Source organism: Urocitellus parryii, chromosome 5 (genome assembly GCF_045843805.1).
Source record: "Urocitellus parryii isolate mUroPar1 chromosome 5, mUroPar1.hap1, whole genome shotgun sequence".
Lineage (NCBI taxonomy): Eukaryota > Metazoa > Chordata > Mammalia > Rodentia > Sciuridae > Urocitellus > Urocitellus parryii.
The window spans coordinates 53,472,914-53,492,415 of record NC_135535.1 but is presented as its reverse complement, the minus strand read 5'-3'; the positions used below and the strand labels follow the sequence as shown (position 1 = coordinate 53,492,415).

General features: G+C 32.1%; 1 protein-coding gene across 3 annotated transcripts in view; it reads left to right on the top strand.

The window, feature by feature from the left end:
- Positions 1-19,502, top strand: part of Mon2 (MON2 regulator of endosome-to-Golgi trafficking) — a 110,344-nt gene that overhangs the window by 48,852 nt on the left and 41,990 nt on the right. For all 3 annotated transcript variants that reach the window (XM_026392979.2, XM_026392977.2, XM_077799181.1), the window contains 13 exons: positions 485-566; positions 1,900-2,084; positions 2,855-2,967; positions 3,304-3,408; positions 3,751-3,831; positions 3,909-3,982; positions 4,072-4,162; positions 8,167-8,268; positions 9,406-9,516; positions 11,513-11,688; positions 13,841-14,003; positions 16,193-16,486; positions 18,391-18,589. In XM_026392979.2, coding sequence (XP_026248764.1) covers positions 485-566; positions 1,900-2,084; positions 2,855-2,967; positions 3,304-3,408; positions 3,751-3,831; positions 3,909-3,982; positions 4,072-4,162; positions 8,167-8,268; positions 9,406-9,516; positions 11,513-11,688; positions 13,841-14,003; positions 16,193-16,486; positions 18,391-18,589 — 1,776 coding nt within the window. The remainder of the gene's footprint in view (positions 1-484; positions 567-1,899; positions 2,085-2,854; positions 2,968-3,303; positions 3,409-3,750; positions 3,832-3,908; positions 3,983-4,071; positions 4,163-8,166; positions 8,269-9,405; positions 9,517-11,512; positions 11,689-13,840; positions 14,004-16,192; positions 16,487-18,390; positions 18,590-19,502) is intronic.

Genomic DNA, 19,502 nt, shown 5'->3' with positions numbered 1-19,502 from the left:
TTAACTCATGTATAGAAAAATCTTACAATAGATGTTTTCAAACAACTTAGTTTTAAGACTTTATAAAGTTTTAAGCCACTGTAGTATAGCTTTTAATTTTGTTTTTTTGTTTGTTTGTTTCTGGCATTGGGAATTGAACCCAGTGGCATTCTACCACTGAGCTATATCCCCAGCCCTTTTTATTTTTTTATTTTTATTTTGAGATAGTGTCTTACAAAGTTGCTTAGGCTGGCCTGGACCTTTAATATTCTTGCTCAGCCTTTGGAGTAGCTAGGAATCTTTATGTGTACAACCATGCCTGACCTAAAGCTTTATTTATTCGGGTATATTTTAAATACAAAAGATTCAGTATTCTAACAGTTGAGTTGATAAAATATTTGACTTATTGTCAATTAACATGGGAGATTTTAGAATTTGAATTGTCATTAAATATTATGACATCTATTATTGTCATTAAGTATTATTATTTTTTTTTTCCTTGAAGTTAGTAGAGCTGTTTGGGAAGAAATGGTGAATGCTTGCTGGTGTGGTCTTCTTGCTGCACTCTCACTCCTTCTTGATGCCAGGTATTAAGTCTTTGTAAGTTTTATATTAGATCATGGGAGTTAAACAAATATTAAAATGGTTTACTTGAATTTGAAGAATTTATTTTCTAATATTAGTGTTTTATATAGAAAGAACATTATAACTTATTTTTATTTTTTGACTTTAGAAACATCTTTATTCACATTTCCACCCAGAGAACATTACTTTCAACATTGGTTCGTTTCAAACTCAAAGAAATGTACATGTATGATGATGTGAGGGAAAAAAAAAAAGAAAGGCATCACATTAGACTGGGCAGAGAGAGGCGATGGGAGGGGAGGGGCGGGGGAGGGGGGATAGGAAGGGCAGCAGAATAAAATAGACACTAGTATTGCTGTATGTATATACGTGTCTATATAACCAATGTGACTCTGCAACATGCACACTTGGAAAAATGGGAAACCATACCCCACTTGACTCAAATGTATGATATGTCAAGATCTTTGTATTGTCATGAGCACCTAATAAAAAAAAAAAAGAATCTGTACTTCTACTAATGTCAACCAATTTTGAAAAATAATCCATCTGGGAAAAACTGTATTAGCTGTGAAAATGACATTTCAATATTTAGAGTGCATTTGGCTTAAGAGGAAGATTCCCTCTGTGGCCACATGTAGGCTGTGCATTTTTCTAACAGTTCAAACTTTCAGAACTTCTGAAATCCATTTAGTCTGGAAATTACTAGGGTCTAGTTCAATCAAAAAATAAGCCTGGGTTGCTAAAGGGTATATAGAAAGAACATTATAACTTATTTTTAATTGTTCATATCTTTGGAATACAGTTCGATAAAATATATGTATACAATGTGCAAGTGATCCTTATCATTTCTTCAAGAACATTATTCTTTTACAGCCATTGCTCTTCCTCATCCTGTCCCTGCCCTGCCCTCTACCACAATTGTCACAGTGTCAGTGTTTTAATAGAAAATACAATCCCAAATTATAGAACACTCTATTCATTTTAAGACATACTACTATTTTTACAATGATCATTATCATATTTAATTTATTTGATTTATTTTTCTTTAGGATTGCAGAATTTTTGCTGATTTTAAAATGCTCCATGTTTTAAGTTAAATCTTTTCAGTTCTTGATAATTTTCTTCCATAATAAATGTGTGCATTGTACATTGTATTTACCCAGTTTAAATTTTCAGATATTATGTTAATTGGTTAAAATTCCTTCTTAAGTATATTGATTTTTGATATTTTGGGTAGATTTTCTTAAGACTTTACTGAATACCTAATTTCAAGTCATATTTTATAATTCAATTTAAAATAAGTTAATCAGTTAAATAAAATACCTTATCTTTCAGCACAGATGAAGCTGCCACTGAGAATATCTTAAAAGCTGAACTGACTATGGCTGCTCTTTGTGGAAGACTGGGCCTTGTAACTTCAAGAGATGCCTTTATAACTGCAATATGCAAAGGTTCCTTGCCTCCGCATTATGCCCTTACTGTATTGAACACCACCACAGCAGCTACACTTTCTAATAAATGTAAGACTTAAGCTTGTACAACGTTCCCTCCATCTTGTTGGGTGATATAGAGAAATGATTATAGAAATTCTGAGTTCACATCTCTGCTGTTCCACTTACTGACTGTGTGGTCTTAGGGAAGTGATTGTCCCTGAGCTTCAGTTTTTTCCCATCTCTTTAATACAGTGGGAGTGGGAGAGGATAATAATATCTTTTTAAAACATAATCATGCAAACAAAATAAAACTATAAGTCTGTTAAAAATTTAACATAATATTGAAATAGTGGTTGATATTTTGTATTAAATGGAACTAGTAGAATGGTTAATCTTTATAACTACTTAGGTTAAGCTCAACTTCAAAAATTCATTTACGTTGAATACTTTGAGAGCATGTATAGTATACATTAATGTGATAGTAAAGTTTTCAAACTAAAAATATATTGTTCTCTGACTTTAACTATACAAGTATACTACAAATAGATGTTTAAACTTAATTTGTTCTAATTCCATTTTGTTTATGAAGATAATAACCAGAGTTTTATATTTTTTTTACAATCGATACTGAAAACCACTTAATATTTGCTTAACTTGTCTTGGTTTTTATACCCCATACCCCATGAGTTTTCATAATGTTAGCACACTCATAATAGATATTATTGGTATTTAAATAAGTGTCACGGTGGAACTTTATTTAATCAAATTAATATTTTAAAATATTCTGTTACTCTGATTGCAATATAAAAGCATTTTTTTTTTTTTTTTACTTATTTAGACTTTCCTTTGTATTCTAGCGTATTCTATTCAAGGCCAAAGTGTTATGATGATAAGTCCATCAAGTGAGTCTCACCAGCAGGTTGTGGCAGTGGGTCAACCTCTAGCAGTCCAGCCTCAAGGGACAGTAATGGTAATATACTTGTTTTTGTTGGTTACCAACAAAATTATTAAGGAAACATGTTTTACCCCTTTTTGCATTTGCCAAAATTTATTACTGTAGTTATTACTTTCTTTTACCTGGAAAGTATTTTTAGGAGAAACTGGTTAACTATTCAGTCACATTGTAATGAACATGACAACTTTTAGTCAGATTAATTTGTGTTTTGTAAAACTATTCAAACCTGTTTTCTTAATATTTCTTTGTTTTACTTTTAAAAAGTCTTTGAATGTATTAATGCTGCTTTATAAACTTATACTTTTTAAGAATGCTAAACAGATCTTGCAGATATATCCTTTTTCAATATAGCTAACTTCCAAAAATATCCAGTGTATGAGGACTCTGCTTAACTTGGCACACTGTCATGGAGCTGTTCTTGGAACATCATGGCAACTTGTCTTGGCAACTCTTCAGGTATGTTCAAGTACTTGGGTCAGAGGTTAGCATATTATTACTTATAATTGCTAACAATTAAACTAAGCATTATCTATTGGTGCTTCATGCAGACCTATGACAGAGTAAGCATGTAAAATGAGAAGTTACAAAGGAATAAATGACATAGCTCATATCACAGAACGTGGTAGAGTGCTTCTCATAATGGCCTAACTTCTACTGCTTACACTTGGTGTAATTATTTTATAAGAATATTAATTACTGATTTTAATTTTATTTACTAGTAGTTACTACTGCCTTTAATTCTAGTTATTAGAATTTTTATAGTTTTATAAGTATATTTGCTTTGTTTTAATTTTTCAGCATCTTGTATGGATTCTGGGATTAAAGCCTAGTAGTGGTGGTGCCTTGAAACCTGGAAGAGCTGTAGAAGGACCTAGTACAGTAAGCTCTAGTCCTTCTTATCTAATTAGTGCTTCCAAAAATATCATGTTATATTTAATTTAATATGCTTCTCTTAGGTTCTAACAACTGCAGTGATGACAGATTTACCAGTGATTTCCAATATACTTTCAAGATTGTTTGAAAGCTCGCAGTAAGAGTCAATTTTACATTTGATAGAAAAATATTTTACTAGCTATATATTTTAGATCAAAATATCTTATTTCTTCATTTTTATTTTAGGTATCTTGATGATGTATCATTACATCATTTAATAAATGCACTCTGTTCCTTATCTCTAGAAGCAATGGATATGGCCTATGGAAATAATAAGGTCTGATAATCTACCTTTCTATTCTAAATATAGTATTGCATTTACTCATATAAGATGTTATGATCTCAGTGTTTTGCTAGTAGGACCAATACTTAGTTTGTTAACAATAGACTGATTGATAGGTTTTTACCATTTTTGGTTATTATTTGTAGAAGGGGGAGTAAAGAGGACATGATTTGTGTTACTATTTATTATGTCTAAATATGTTATATGACTTAAATTGTGCCCATTTTTCTTGTGCAGTGATTTTCTTTTTTCTTTCTTTTCTTCCTGTACCAGGGATTAAGCCCATCTGAGGCACATCTCTATCCCTTTTTTATTTAGAGATAGGGTCTTTTATTTAGAGATAGAGTTCCTTAGTGCCTCATTAAGTTGCTCAGGCTGGCTTTGAACTCACAGCCCTCCTGCCTTAGCTTCCTGAGCGGCTGGGATTACAGGAGTGTGTTAACTGCACCTGGCTCGAGTAGTGAATATTTCTAAAAATGATTTTTATAAAGAATAATGCATCATAATTTTTATGAATTTATTTCCTAAAATGTCACAGTAATGCTTGTGATTAAAATTTTTGATCAGAATATTACAGTATTTAAATTAAGGAATACATGTCTTCGTTTCTCATGCCTTCATTGGGATCTAAAGGTAGTGACTCTCCTAACTTTGAAATTAAACTTTGTGTTTACTCATTAAATTAATAGAACAGTACTTTTGAATATTGACATTCAGAAACATTTCTTTATATTCACATTTTCATTTTGTTATACTTGGAAAGCACAGGAAAATTTGGGCTTATTTATATCTTAGTAATATTTCAAATAAACTGCTTTCAGGCTGGGGATATATCTCAGTGGTAGAATGCTTGCCTGGTATGTGTGAGGTTCTGGGTTTGACCCTCAGAACCACACAAAAATAAAGTCCTTTCTATATTTTGAAATTAATGAATATAGTTTCACCATTTACAAATAACATGAAGAAAACCCAGTAATTTATTTAACATATCTATATGTATGGTCCAAAAATATGTTGTCTCCTTAATCCTTAATTCTGTGTACTATGGCTTGTTATCTTGGCTCATGTGACTTACTCTCTAAGAAGAAATTCTCATCAAAGCATAGGTTTATTTATTATAGCATATAACTAGATAATTACATAAACATTTAGGTGTTTGGAAACATGTATTAAAATTTGCTCCAAAAATTCAGGCAAGGATACAAGTATAGTAAACTAATCAATTTATTGATATGTGAGTAATCCTCCACCTTTGAGATTCTTAACACAAAACTATAATATTTTGAAGAGTGCCGTAAAGAAAAACATGCAAACATATAATTTCTTGAGAATTTATGTGTTCATGTAACAAACCCTCTGCTGGAAGATATAAAAGAAATGACATTCTGCTGGAAGATATAAAAGAAATAGGTTTCTACTTTTAAATAAGATATAAACTGCTTCACTCTAGGTAAATCACAGTTAATTTGGTATGAGAGTCTAAGCAAATAGTATAGATATTGTTGGGCTTTGTGGCACATGCCTGCAATCCCAGTAGTTTGATAGGCTCAGGCAGGAGGATCACAGGTTCAAGACCAGCCTCAGCAATTTCACAAGGCTCTGAGCAACTTAGCGAGACCCTGTCTCAAAAATAAAAAAGGGCTGAGGATATGGTTCAATGGTTCAATGCTCCTGGGTTTAATCTCTGGTAATCCCTGCCCCCACCACCCTCTTGTCCCCCCCAAAATATATAGTATTTATTATTTGATAAAACTTATTTTAGGAATTCTTAATTCTTTATTACATGAGATACTTATATATCTATTAAAATGAGTTAAGTTAGCCAAAATAAACTAGTGTGTGATTGGAACTAGATAGGAAAGGAATGGTAGGATTTAGATTTAAAAAGGCAAGCCAGGTGTGGTATCGCACACCTGTAATCCCAGTATCTTGGGAGGCTAAAGCAGGAGGATCTCAAGTTCAAAGCCAGCCTGAGCAATTTAGCAAGGACCTAGCAACTCAGTGAGACCCTGTCTCTAAATAAAATACAACAAAAGGGCTCAGTGGTTAAGTGCCCCTGAGTTCAATCCCCAGTACCCCACCCCACCAAAAAAAAAAAAAAAAACAGATTATAAAAGGCAAATTCATGGATCAAAAGATAAAAACTTTACAAGAAATCATAATCAATGAGAGAAAAACAGGAGCTTTGGTGTTTAATAATTGTTGTTAACCTTGAAGAATACAATTTCAAGAGGGGCAGATGTGACTTTTAAGGAAGACTTAGAGGGAACAAATGTTGAAAACATGAATATACTGAGTAGTACTGAGATAATTTCTTATAAGAGTGGATTCACATCTCTCCATTTTAGGATTCAGTTTTATAAAGTGAAATGACAAATATGAAATGAAAATGAAAGCTTTATAAAAATATTCAAGTAATCTGCAAGGCCTTGGGTTCAGTTCCCTAGCACAAAATAAGGGGGGGAAATTGAATAATATTGTATTATAAATGTATTAAATACAGACTTTATAAAAACATTTCTAGATGGAGGTTATTAAAAGTTTATTAGTCAGATGTGACTTCTATAAAAAGTATTATAAGTGTGATAAATATGCAGATATTAAAATAAGTTAATTTTCTACATTGTTAAGAAAATAGATTTAACAATGTCATCTGTTCTGAGTGAGTTAAATGTAGGGATTTCTATTGTAGAGATTACTTTAAAGTGACCAACATCTTGGTTTTGGTCTTCATTTCAGGAATTTGCACTAATGTGTTATGGATGTAATTTATTGTAAGGTTTGTAAATTCTTTCTTAGAAGGTGAAGCTGATAAGTATGAAGCAAAGCATATTACCCAGCTCAGTGTAACAATAGAAGTATTAAAGCAGCTATTTTTCATTGAGTGTTTTCTGTATGCTCACCACTGACTTAATTAATTTAATCACTTAAAACAACTTTATGAGCTTCCGAGTTAGCCTTCTCTTCTTACAAATGAAAACATGAAAATAGAGAGCATAAGTAACTTGCCTGAGATCATTTATTTAGTAAACAGTAGAGTTTGGATTTGAACCTATCTATTTCTCAACCCAAAGCTTTACTCTTGCTAGTGACTCTTAACTTTGGGTATTTTCAAAGTCACCTATGGCATTTTTAAAAAGTAAAAATGCCAACTACATTCTAGGGTTCTTGAGTAAACTTCTTTAGGTATGAATCTTAGGCATCTTTGTGTTCTTTTAAATGCTATATAGGATTCCTGTGTATATTCTCGCTAAAATAAGGAGAAAGGGGAAGAAGTAATACTAGACATCATTTGAGAGGAATTTCTTATGTGTCATGTACTTTGTGATATGAGGTAGTTTCTATACTATTATTATCTCCATGTTAATGATTAAAAAGTTCAGTAGAGATAGCAATCTACCTAAGGTTACATAGCTGTTAAGTGGCAGAATCAAGATGAAATCCCAGACAGTTAAAACTTCATAGATGTCAGTCACAACCACAATACCATATTTTCTCTAGAATCATTAATTTTTCTGCCATCAAAATTTGTAGACACCTCCACATTAGCACAGGGAGGAAGGGTCTTAAAACCTTAATGTACTTAATTCACTGATTTCTACTAAGAAAGATACTATTAAGCATTTCCGTATTGGATATTGTCAGTACTATAAAAGTGTTAGAAATATATAATAAAAAAAATCTTTAAATTTGTAGATATTTAAATGAAATACTCTTATTGTTAGCCATTCTCTAGGTTAAGTGTAACTTTTGGACTTTTACCCTTTCCCTGTAAAAGCGTTTTCAATCAAATCATCTAATTAGGATCTATTCTGAATAGTAGAATATCTTGACAGAAAGGCTTGTTTTGTGACAATAGGTTTTGTTATATTTATTAAGTAACTTTATATATGCTAATTAATGATACTCATGCTGTTTAGAGTATTCTGTTTTTATTTACAGTTCATGTACCCAGAATTCTCCTTATAATATTAAAATGCAATATGTTTTCTCCCTAGGAACCATCTCTGTTTGCTGTTGCCAAATTGTTAGAAACCGGTCTAGTTAATATGCACCGAATAGAAATTTTATGGAGACCTCTCACTGGTCATCTACTTGAGGTAAACTCTTTCTTAAATATTATATTTTATTTTTTATTAATAAAGACATCCACATTGAGCCAGTAGTTCCAGATAACCAAAGTATTAACTTTCCTTGCCCCTTTCCTGTGCATTTACATCCGTATATTTTATCAAGGACTAATGTTGTGTAGTGATTGGTTTGGTGAGGGAGTAGATTGCTTTTATTGGCTGAAAATGGGTGAAATTTTTAAATTGATAAATATCAGAGAAATCAGCTGTCAGCTTATTATACAGTCTCATGATCCATCAGGCCAGTTGGGGCTGAGAGTTAGTAGTAAATACTGTTCATTTACAGATTTTTGCTACAATTATGAGATAACCTATTAGGGGAAAATCTATTTGGTATTTTTAACCATAGATAGTGCCAGGGGATTTTATTGAATTTATATTATCTTGCATTCAGTTTGAGGGTACTCTTAATGATTAGTTGCTGCTTAATAGCCAGTTTCTTGTGTTAGTACATGTGTCTATATACAATTCAGGTTCCTGTTATCTAGGTCATTTGATATTATTTTAGAAACTTGAGAAAGTTATTATTAGAAAAACTGACATGCAGAAGGTTTTCTCTTTATTTTATCAGAATTATTTTTAAGAATAAGTAAAGGATATGAGCTGATTTCTTCATGTTTGGATCATCTCATCAAATGGGAATAGATAAAATTTTTAAAATGTATCACAGTCTTTGATTGTGAACTTAATTAAGAACTTAGCATTGAGATTAGAGATGTAGTTCAGTATTAGAGTACTTGCAGGGACCTGGGTATAATCTCCAGCACTGAAAAGAAAAAAAGAAAGAAAGCCTTAGTATTTCAGCTTGCCGCTTTTATTTGCTCTGATGATGTGTCCTTTACTATTATGAAATCCTTTCTTTTCTGTGACTTGTTTTAGTTTCAGCTTTTTTCTTTTGTCTTCTCTTTGTTGCTTCCTCTTGCCCTCATTCAGAAGGTAAGCTTACTGACATTTTTGATGTAAGTTTTCTTCCAATCCTTACTTGATGTAATTTTTAAAAAGTGAAAAGAAAATGTAATATTTTAATTTTTCTTTGCTCAATTGATGTGTGATTCATAGTTATGTACACAAATTAAATATTTGATTTTTCAACATATGTACCTTCAGGTCTGCCAGCATCCAAACTCTCGAATGAGAGAATGGGGAGCAGAAGCTTTAACTTCACTTATTAAAGCAGGATTAACATTTAACCATGAGCCTCCACTTTCACAGAACCAGGTAAAAAAGAATACTTAATATGAAATTATCCTTTTCTATATGTAGTTTTTCTTAGTTTTCACGTAGATAATAGTCTAATTGAGAGTTTTTAGAAATGTTTTATATTTAGGCTATTGATTTCTTATTAAAGGTAAGAGATTCTTGGTCTTCATGAAAAATTTTAAACACTTCATGAATGACACTGAATTAAGTTAATAAATTACATAGATTGGTCTTCTAGTTTACAAGTTTTACTCTTCATGAAGTGCTAAGGCTTCATTTTAGAGCTTTGACCTTTTTGGTCCTTACATCTCTGACTTTTTCCTTTTGCTATACTACATGGAGAGAAAACAAATGGCAGAAGAAATATGCACAATAAAATAGATTTTCATTTTTAAAATTTTAAGTTATTTTTTACTTTTAGAGTATATTTAAAATATTCATCATTTTGATACTCTTTATCATTCACATATATCTTACACAGTTGTTTCAGTCAGCTTTTTTGCTACTGTGACTAAAGGCCTGACCAGCACAATTGTAGAGGAGGAAAGGTTTATTCAGGGGCTCATAGTTTCAGAGGTCTCCATACATAGACAGCAGGCTCCATTTCTTAGGGCTTGAGGTGAAGCTGAACATCATGGCAGAGTGTGTGGTAAAGGGGAGCAATTCACATGGTGATCAGGAAACAGAGAAAGAGGTCTCCTATTGTCATATACAAATATATACCTCAAAGCCACATCCCCAATGAACCACTTCCTCCAGCAACATTCCACCTGCCTCCAGTTTCCACCTGGTTAATCCCATCAGGGATTAATTAACTGATTAAGTTGACGTACAACCTAATCACTTCTCCTTCAAACCTTCTTGCATTGTCTCACACATGAGCTTTTGGGGGATACCACGTCTGAACCATAGCAACAGTTTTTAAAAGTCCACCAAAGTTTTACTGCTTCAGGACTGAGTAGGAATGAGGCATTTAATAAATATTCTCATTGCCCCCACATCTTATTATATTCCAGTTCTACAAATTTACTCAACATGTAATTATTCAGCATAGCTCTTGGAACGGAGTAGTCAACAAGACAGAAAAGATACATATTCTTTTACATCTTACATGTTAGTGATTTTATATATTTTTTTACAATTTGAATTTTTTTAAAAAAAATAGTTGTGTAACTTCCAGTATTTTCAATGTTCACCTTAATACTTGATGTATAGTTAGAGCTTAATAAATTATTTGTTCAGTCAGTAACCAAATAAAGAACTCTTAAAGAAAAGAAAAATGAAAAAAAAAATGGAGCAAGTGCTTTCAGATACTGAACAGGATAGAATCAAGTGCTCTTGTTTACTCTGCAACAAATTTCATGGTTTTATGTCTTTGTTAGAATTTGCCATACTTATTCATTTTCTAAACATTTTATTCCTTTTATTCCATCACACTTAGGAATTTTAAATTTAAATACATGTAGTAGTATAATAATAAAGAATATTAAAGGTGATTTTAGTAATTGGTGATTGTTTTCTACTCTTCAAATACTGCTAGAGATATATGGTCTTTAATGAAATTGATTTCTATATGGTTCTATATTTATTATCTTTCAAAGTAAGATACCTACCCTTTTATCTTAAAATATAACATCTTAAAGACTTGGGTTTTTTTCTCATTAAAAATATAAATGACAAATCTCTAATGAATACTGTTAGAGATGTCACGTTCAATGTTTATTTTGGTAGAAAAAAATTCTGCCTACCTTGGTAGTCTTGAGTGATGGTGAATTTAACAAGCAGTGAAAGCAACAAGCTGGGTGCTGTGGTGCATGCCTATATAGATCCAACACTCAGGAGGCTAAGGTGGAAGTATCAGTTGATCCCAGAAGTTCAAGACCAGCCTGGGCAACAAGTCAGATGTTGTCTTAAAAGAAAAGAAAAAATAAATAAAGATAAGAAAAAGGGAACAACAAAGAATTCCTCTCTTTTTAAATTTCTCTTCCTAATTAGTTTCTTGTCTGCTTTTCAGAGACTGCAATTGCTTTTATTGAATCCATTAAAGGAGATGTCCAATATTAACCATCCAGATATACGACTGAAGCAATTAGAATGTGTATTGCAGATTCTGCAGAGTCAGGGAGACAGTCTAGGACCTGGTTGGCCATTGGTTCTTGGAGTCATGGGAGCAATCAGAAATGATCAAGGGTAAGTTTTTGAAATTAATATCCCCAAAATAATACAAGTAGAAGGGGAATCCATCCTAAAAATCATGCAGTATAGTAATTTTTTTATGCATGTCCTTTCTGTATAAATCCAAGGCCCATAATAGTTTTTCTTAAACTACCCCCAAGTGGCTATAGGGAATTTTTAGGTATTATTACCATTGTTTTAAAAGGATGGGAGTATTGCTGTTTGACCTTTATATTAGAATACAAGGTTTTTATTTACAATAAGATAAACAAACCAATTTAAAAATTTTTATAATACACCCAAAGATTAGACTTTTTATAAGATTTGGATTTGTTAAAACAAATATTTGATAAGATACAAAATAATCTTTAGGAATGTGACTTCACTGTGTGTATGAGGAAATCTAAGAAATTGCTTTAAAATAACTTGCATTTATTTATTAAACACTTATTCTGTGTATTTCAGATATTGTGCTTACTAGTTATTCTGAGTATACAGATAAATAGCTCCTGCTTTAAAATAGAATCCAAGGAAGTAAGTAATTTGTTATGCCATGAAATTATTAAGGCTCTAGGTGGAAGGGGACAGAGCAAAAAATATTAAAAGATGCAGATGTCATAGATACACCATGACAGCAGCAAGAGGTTAAGGTGGGAAACAAGAAAGTCTACAAATGCTCTCTAAGAATAAGAGGAGATGGATTTGAGTTATTTAACCAATTAACTCTAGGTATATGGAGGCATAAAAATCAGGCATGATTCTCAGATTTCTGACTTAGGCAATTAGTTTAGTGGATGATGGTATCATTAACTACATAGGGAATACAGAAAGAAGAGCAAATTTGAAGTCGATGTATGATCTTATTTAATTTAGGATTTAATTTAGGGTAGAACTCCAGTGGAGAGATTTGGCAGATACTGGATAGATATATTTGTATATAATTCTGCAATAGGACTCATAGTATCTTATTTTGTAATAAGTATAGGAGTTTTAGCTGATTGAGATACTTGAAAATATTAAGAAAAACTAAATGTTCTTAAATGTTCATAGTAGTAAATTTTCTTTTTTTTAAATATTTATTTTTTTGGTTAGACACGATACCTTTATTTTGTTGATTTATTTTTATGTGATGTTGAGGATCGAACCCAGGGCCTTGCACATGCTAGGTGAGTGCTCTACCACTGAACCATAACCCCAGCCCAGTAAATTTTCTTAAATGCTATAAAATATTGAGGTAATTAGGCATAATGGTGCACATCTGTAACCCCAGCAACTAGGAAGACTAAGGCAGAGGGTAATAGGTTCCAGACCAGCCTGTATAACTAAGTGAGACCCTATCAAAATAAAAAATAAAAAGGGCTGGGGATGCAGTTCAGTGTTAGTGTGTTTCTGGGCTTAATCCCAAGTACTACACTCCCCTCCCCCCAAATAAAAGAGGCGAAGGGAGATGAGCTTAGATCAAATTGAAGTTATTTTTCTCAGTGTATATAATAGGACATTATAAAAATGTGTAAAATGTTTAAAAAGTACATGACATACTAATAAAAGGTAGTTATTATAACCATCCTTTTCATTATTTACCATCAGAATTTTTCTTCAAAACCAAATTTCATTTGAAATTCAAAATTCACTCTTCTTACAGTTTACATTCATAGAATGTTATATTCCTTTGAAGATTTAAAGAAGATAATTGTATATTTATAAAAGAATGAAGAACACATTTTCATTTATTGAGTAAATTTTTATTGAGCGAATTATGGTTATTAACATGTGCACGGCATTATGTAAGATATTGGGGATACAATGGAAAGAAAAGTAGCTATGCCAATTTACCATTCTTATTCGTTGTCCAAATTTTCTTTTGGTTACTTAATGTAAAGTACAAATAGAAATGATACATTGCTAATACTCATTTTCATGTCCTTTTTCTTAATCTGCTAATTTTATTTCTTACTACCTCTGAGGTTCTTTATTATTAGTTGTATATTTTAAAGTAAGTATATCATTTTTACACTTATAAATATTGAAGTACTATATGATCTATATTAGGGAGGGTTTTCTTGTTAAAATTGTAAAATAAAATTTTGCTTGTTCAAATTATTGTAAGGTATATGCTTTTACACACTTCTTTTAAATGCATCAATATACATTTCTTTTGTGTTTTCAGAGAATCCTTGATACGAACCGCATTCCAGTGTCTTCAATTAGTTGTGACAGATTTTCTACCAACAATGCCTTGTACTTGCTTACAGATAGTTGTAGATGTTGCAGGTAGCTTTGGACTTCATAACCAAGAACTAAATATTAGTTTAACTTCAATAGGTTTGTTGGTAAGTATCATCGCCTTTCTTACGATAGCATAACTTAGAAATTACTGTTATACAGTTGGAAGTGAATGCCAAACAAATATGGTTTTGGCTCTAAGAAAATTATTTGAATGACTTGAATATCAAATATTTCTTCCATGAAGAATTAAATAACATAAGAAATAATTCATAATAGCAGAATATTTGGAGAACTTTTGATATGTTGAAGATTGACTTTTATAAGGTTTGTTGTGAGATGATGTAGTAAACAAATTATATATACATAAGGAAAACCATTAGTTAATTTTAATGTGAAAGTTTACTGATTTTAAATATACTTTAATAACATTTTCTTGGACTATTCATTTGTAAATAAAGCTTCAATAGAATTCTGTACCATTTACATAGTCCTGTAGTCTATCAGAAATACTCTAGGAGACAAAAAAATCATAGGAGAAGACCCTAGGCTCTGGGGGATATATATAAAATATGAATTATATTTGACTCTTATTTTTGAGTTATAGACCTCTGAGCCTCATTTACACATTTTGAAAAAAGAAATAATAAAATCTAAGTTAGGATATTGTCAACATTATATGAAGTCAACATGAAAGGAGCTATATATTTAAGACAATTGTTTAGAGTTTTAAAAATACATATTATAATGCAGACGGTTTATAAAGTTGAACTCTGAGCCTCATTTACACATTTTGAAAAAAGAAATAATAAAATCTAAGTTAGGATATTGTCAACATTATATGAAGTCAACATGAAAGGAGCTATATATTTAAGACAATTGTTTAGAGTTTTAAAAATACATATTATAATGCAGACGGTTTATAAAGTTGAACTTAAATTTCCCTCACAAGCCAGGCAAGGTGGCACATGCCTGTGATCCCAGTGGCTCAAGAGGCTAAGACAGGAGGATAGTGAGTTCAAAGCCCTCAGCAACTTAGTGAAGCCCTGTCTCAAAATTAAAAATAAAAAACAGGTTGGGGATGTGGCTCAGTGTCTGGGCATTCCTGAGTTCAGTCCCTGGTACCTCAAAAAAATAGATAAATAAATAATTCCCTCACAAGCTAGATAAGTTAGTATTTTACTCTTAAAAATATAATTATGTGGGGCTGGGATTATGGCTCAGTGGTAGAATGTTTGCCTAGCATGTGTGAAGTGCTGGGTTCCGTCCTCAGCACCACATAAAAATAAATAAAATAAAAGTATTGTGTCCAACTACAACTAAAAAATATTAAAAATATAATTATGTAAAAAAAATAAGCATGTTATATATAAAATTGCTTCCCACAAGTGGTTGGTTAGTTCATTGTTAATTAAATTACTGCAGGTGTCTTATCTTTTATTTTACATTTATGTTTGCAGTATTGGATCCCCTACATTTTTATCATTGGCATAAATTATCATTAATTCTCTTACTATATTTTGGTTGAGAATAAAGTTATAGGCATGCTTGAAGATAGTAATTGTTCTTTTTTTGTATGTAAAATTATAAATAAAAACTGGGCATGGTATCATATACTTATAATCCCAACTACTTGGGAGGCTGAAGAAGGATTGCAAGTTTGAAGCCAGCCTCTGCAATTTAGGGAGACCTGTCCCAACATAAAATGGTTTAGGGATGTAGTTCATTGGTAGAGTACCACTGGGTACAATCCCCAGTACTGCAAGTAAAGGAAGAGAGGAAGGAAGGAAGGAAGGAAGGAAGGAAGGAAGGAAGGAAGGAAGGAAGGAAGGAGGGAGGGAGGGAGGGAGGGAAAGGGAAAGGGAAAGGGAAGGGAGACTATACAGTTTTTGTGTAATGATATTAAGGAATTGTTAGTGATTTAACTATGATAGTAATGGTATTATTAGTTATGTTTTAGCAATTGTTTTATCAAGGTGTATATTAATACATTGAAGTACCTTATATTCTCCTTGTTTTCTGCATGTACTTGAACTTTTTCACAATAAAATGTTTAAAAAAAAAAAGGTCTAGGGAACAGGATAGTGCTAGAGAAGATGGATTGTTCTCCTGGAATCCGAAACATGATAGAGGAAGTAAAGATGTTTCCATTGAATTTATTCTATGAGAAAGGAGATTTATGAAGTAATTTTTTAAATGTTTTACTATGAAAAGTGAAACAACCACATTACTTATTAACTATGTGTTTAAAACAAAATCTGTGAATAAAGTGATATTTTTCTGCTTTTTTCCTTAGTGGAATATTTCAGATTATTTTTTCCAAAGAGGAGAAATTATTGAAAAAGAATTAAATAAAGAAGAGGCAGCACAGCAAAAGCAGGCAGAAGAGAAAGGAGTGGTTTTAAATCGGCCGTTCCACCCTGCGCCACCATTTGATTGCTTATGGTTATGTCTTTATGCAAAATTGGGTGAATTGTGTGTGGACCCCCGTCCTGCTGTCAGAAAGAGTGCAGGGCAGACTCTGTTTTCTACAATTGGTGCACATGGAACTTTATTACAGCATTCAACCTGGCACACTGTTATTTGGAAGGTACTATATGCTTTTATAGTGTATTTGTTTTTTTCAGTTAAACTTGTTTCTTTTTATTTTTTAAAGAGTTTCCATGCATTTGTATATTTGACAAGACAAAAAAATGTCATATTTTTAAATTATACCTACCACAGAAAAAGTTAAATATTAAAAGTTCCATTTCTGTTATTCATCTCTTTTTTTTGTCTCATGTTCTATCTGTGCTTTTCTTTTTTTTCACTCCTTTGTTTTCCAAAAGGTAAAACAAGGATTTGTGAAACCAACAATACCTTATAATAGAGTTGAAACCTTATAATAGACCCCAAAATATTTTCTTAAAAATTAATAATATATTTTCTCCAGTTAAAAAAAATTAAAACCATCTTTCCATCCTTATTGTTTAAATTTTTATTTATTTATTTTTAACTGAAAAGTAAAAATTTTATGTTAATGGTAAAAGCCCTGTTTGCTTCTGTCTTCTGTTTCACCTCTGTCCCTGGGCTCCTCCTCAGATCCCAAACATGCTTAAGTCCCTCTTTCCTTTTTTTAACCTTAGTTTTATTTATTTATTTATTTTTCTGTGGTACTGAGGATCAAATCCAGTGCCTCACACATGCTAGGGAAGTGTTCTACCACTAAACTGCAACCTTAGCCCAAAGTCCCTCTTTTTTTTTTAATGAACATTTATTCTAATTCTTGTTTTGCTTTTAAATAGCTTCTGCTTCTTTTTTTCCTCCCCAGATATGTTCTACCTCTCTGAGTGCTATTCCCAGCCCTTTTTAGGTTTTGTTTTCAGGGAGTTTTACTAAATTATCCGTGCTGGTCTCAAACTTGTAAACCTTCTGCCTCATCCTCCCATTTAGATGGGCCCAGCTAAGTAGCTTCATTTTTAATATTTTTGTTGCCTAGTTTGCAATGATTTTTTTTCTTCCTCACTTCCCCATTCCCTTGTTCCTTGTAATTTGATTTCCAAATTATTCTACTTCAGGGTAAGGTCTCTTAAACATTAGAGTGCAATAGAGTCATTTAGCGGATTTGTTTAAGGTTCTAGCTCCACCCTAGAATTGACCTCCATTATTTCAGATTTTTTGACCTGGAGTGGATCCTGAAAATTCACATTTCAGTCAAACTTCTGGGTGACGCTGATGCTGCTGGTTCCAAAACCATACTTTGAGAACCACAGAAATCATTCATAGGCTATAGATGGTCTTCTGTTTCCCAAGTCCTTTGGCCTATACCCAGTGCTAGTCCTACTTATTTTTTGTTAGCATTTAATGCTATTATCTTCTTGAAATTTTCTTTTTTTAGCTTTTGTTTCACAGCATGTATATATTTCTCTATTTAGTTTTAATTTTGTTTTTCATTGTGCTTATTCCTAAGTGCAAATATTCCCCAAATTATAATTAATTTTTGCTTGTTGATTTCTTTCTTTTTTTTCTTTCTAGCACCCTTAGCTAGTCCTAGAGCTTCAGTTGTAACCTCAATTTGGATATCTTCCATAAATATATTTTTTGCCTGGGGAACCTTCTCCTTAACCTTTGTTGTTTTTGTTGTTGTTTTGTTTTAACATTATCTCCATGGATGTCCCATTGATAACAAGTCTTACATGATGTTCTGTTTAGTTTATTTTAATGTTTTATATTTCATGACCTTAAATATGACTTGAAAATACATGGTTACTTTAATTGGTCAGTTTCATCTAATATGGGGATTAATAAGACTGTCAGAGGGCTGGGGATATTGCTCAGTTGGTACAGTGCTTGCCTCGTATACAGGAGGCTCTGGGGTTCACCCCCCAATACTACCAAAAAAAAAAAAAAAAAGAATAAGACTGTAAGGTATAATATTTTTTATACAACTTCTGGTTTTCTACACTGTTACTTAAGTATCAATATTTTTTGTATGACATTTTTATAAATATTTAGGTTCTCTTTAATCTACTGGACCGAGTTCGAGAGTCTTCTACAACTGCAGACAAAGAAAAGATTGAATCTGGAGGTGGCAATATTCTCATTCATCATTCAAGAGATACAGCAGAGAAGCAGTGGGCTGAGACATGGGTATTAACATTGGCTGGAGTAGCAAGAATTTTCAATACCAGAAGATATTTACTGCAACCATTAGGTGTATATATATATTTTTTTCTTTTCTTTTCTGGTTATACTAGTAATTTATATTAAAGGCAATTTGGAATATATAGAAGATTCTTTTAGAACTCATATAGATACTACCACCCAAGCACAATCAATCTTAATTTGCAGTCTTTGTGTTTGTGTGTACACATGCACATTTTCATTCATTTCATTGAGAAAAAAATTTTTTTTCTTGGTTCTGGGAATTAAATCCAAGGATACTCTACCACTGGGCTACATCCCAACCTTTTTACTTTTTATATTTGACACAGGGTTTCATTAAGTTACCATGGCTAACTTCAAATTTATGATCCTCCTACCTCAGCCTCTTGAGTCTCTGGGATTATAGGCAGGTGCTACTGAGCTGGCCAAGAAAATATTTAATGTGTATCTACCAGGGGCTAGTCTTTAGAAATATAATGATGAGCAAAATACACGCTGTCCTTGCTGTCCTGGGAATGAGGGAGGCACCATAACTATATCAGGCAATGCAAAAATCACTATAATAATAGATGCTACCAAGGACTGTTGTGCATTATGAACTTAAAATAGGTATTTGACTTAGCCAGTGAGATTTAGATAGATTTCCCTGAAAAAGCACTATATTACCTGAGATCTGAAGGTTAAATAGGAGTTAATGAGACATGAAGTGAAGAGAGGCTTATAGGAAGAGAAAAATTGAGGAGAGAGAATGTCGATGACCCTATCATGTTTGAAGGTTTGGAATGAAGAGAGAGAAAAGTGTGATTCCCAATGGGGTTGTAGAGGTAGGGAGAGGCTAGACTGTGTAAAATGTGCTCAGAAGTTAGAACTGAATCCTAAAAACAAGGAAAAAATCCACTGCAAGTTTTAATTGATGAGCAGATATGTAGTGACATGCACATATGCGTAGTTCAAAAAAGACT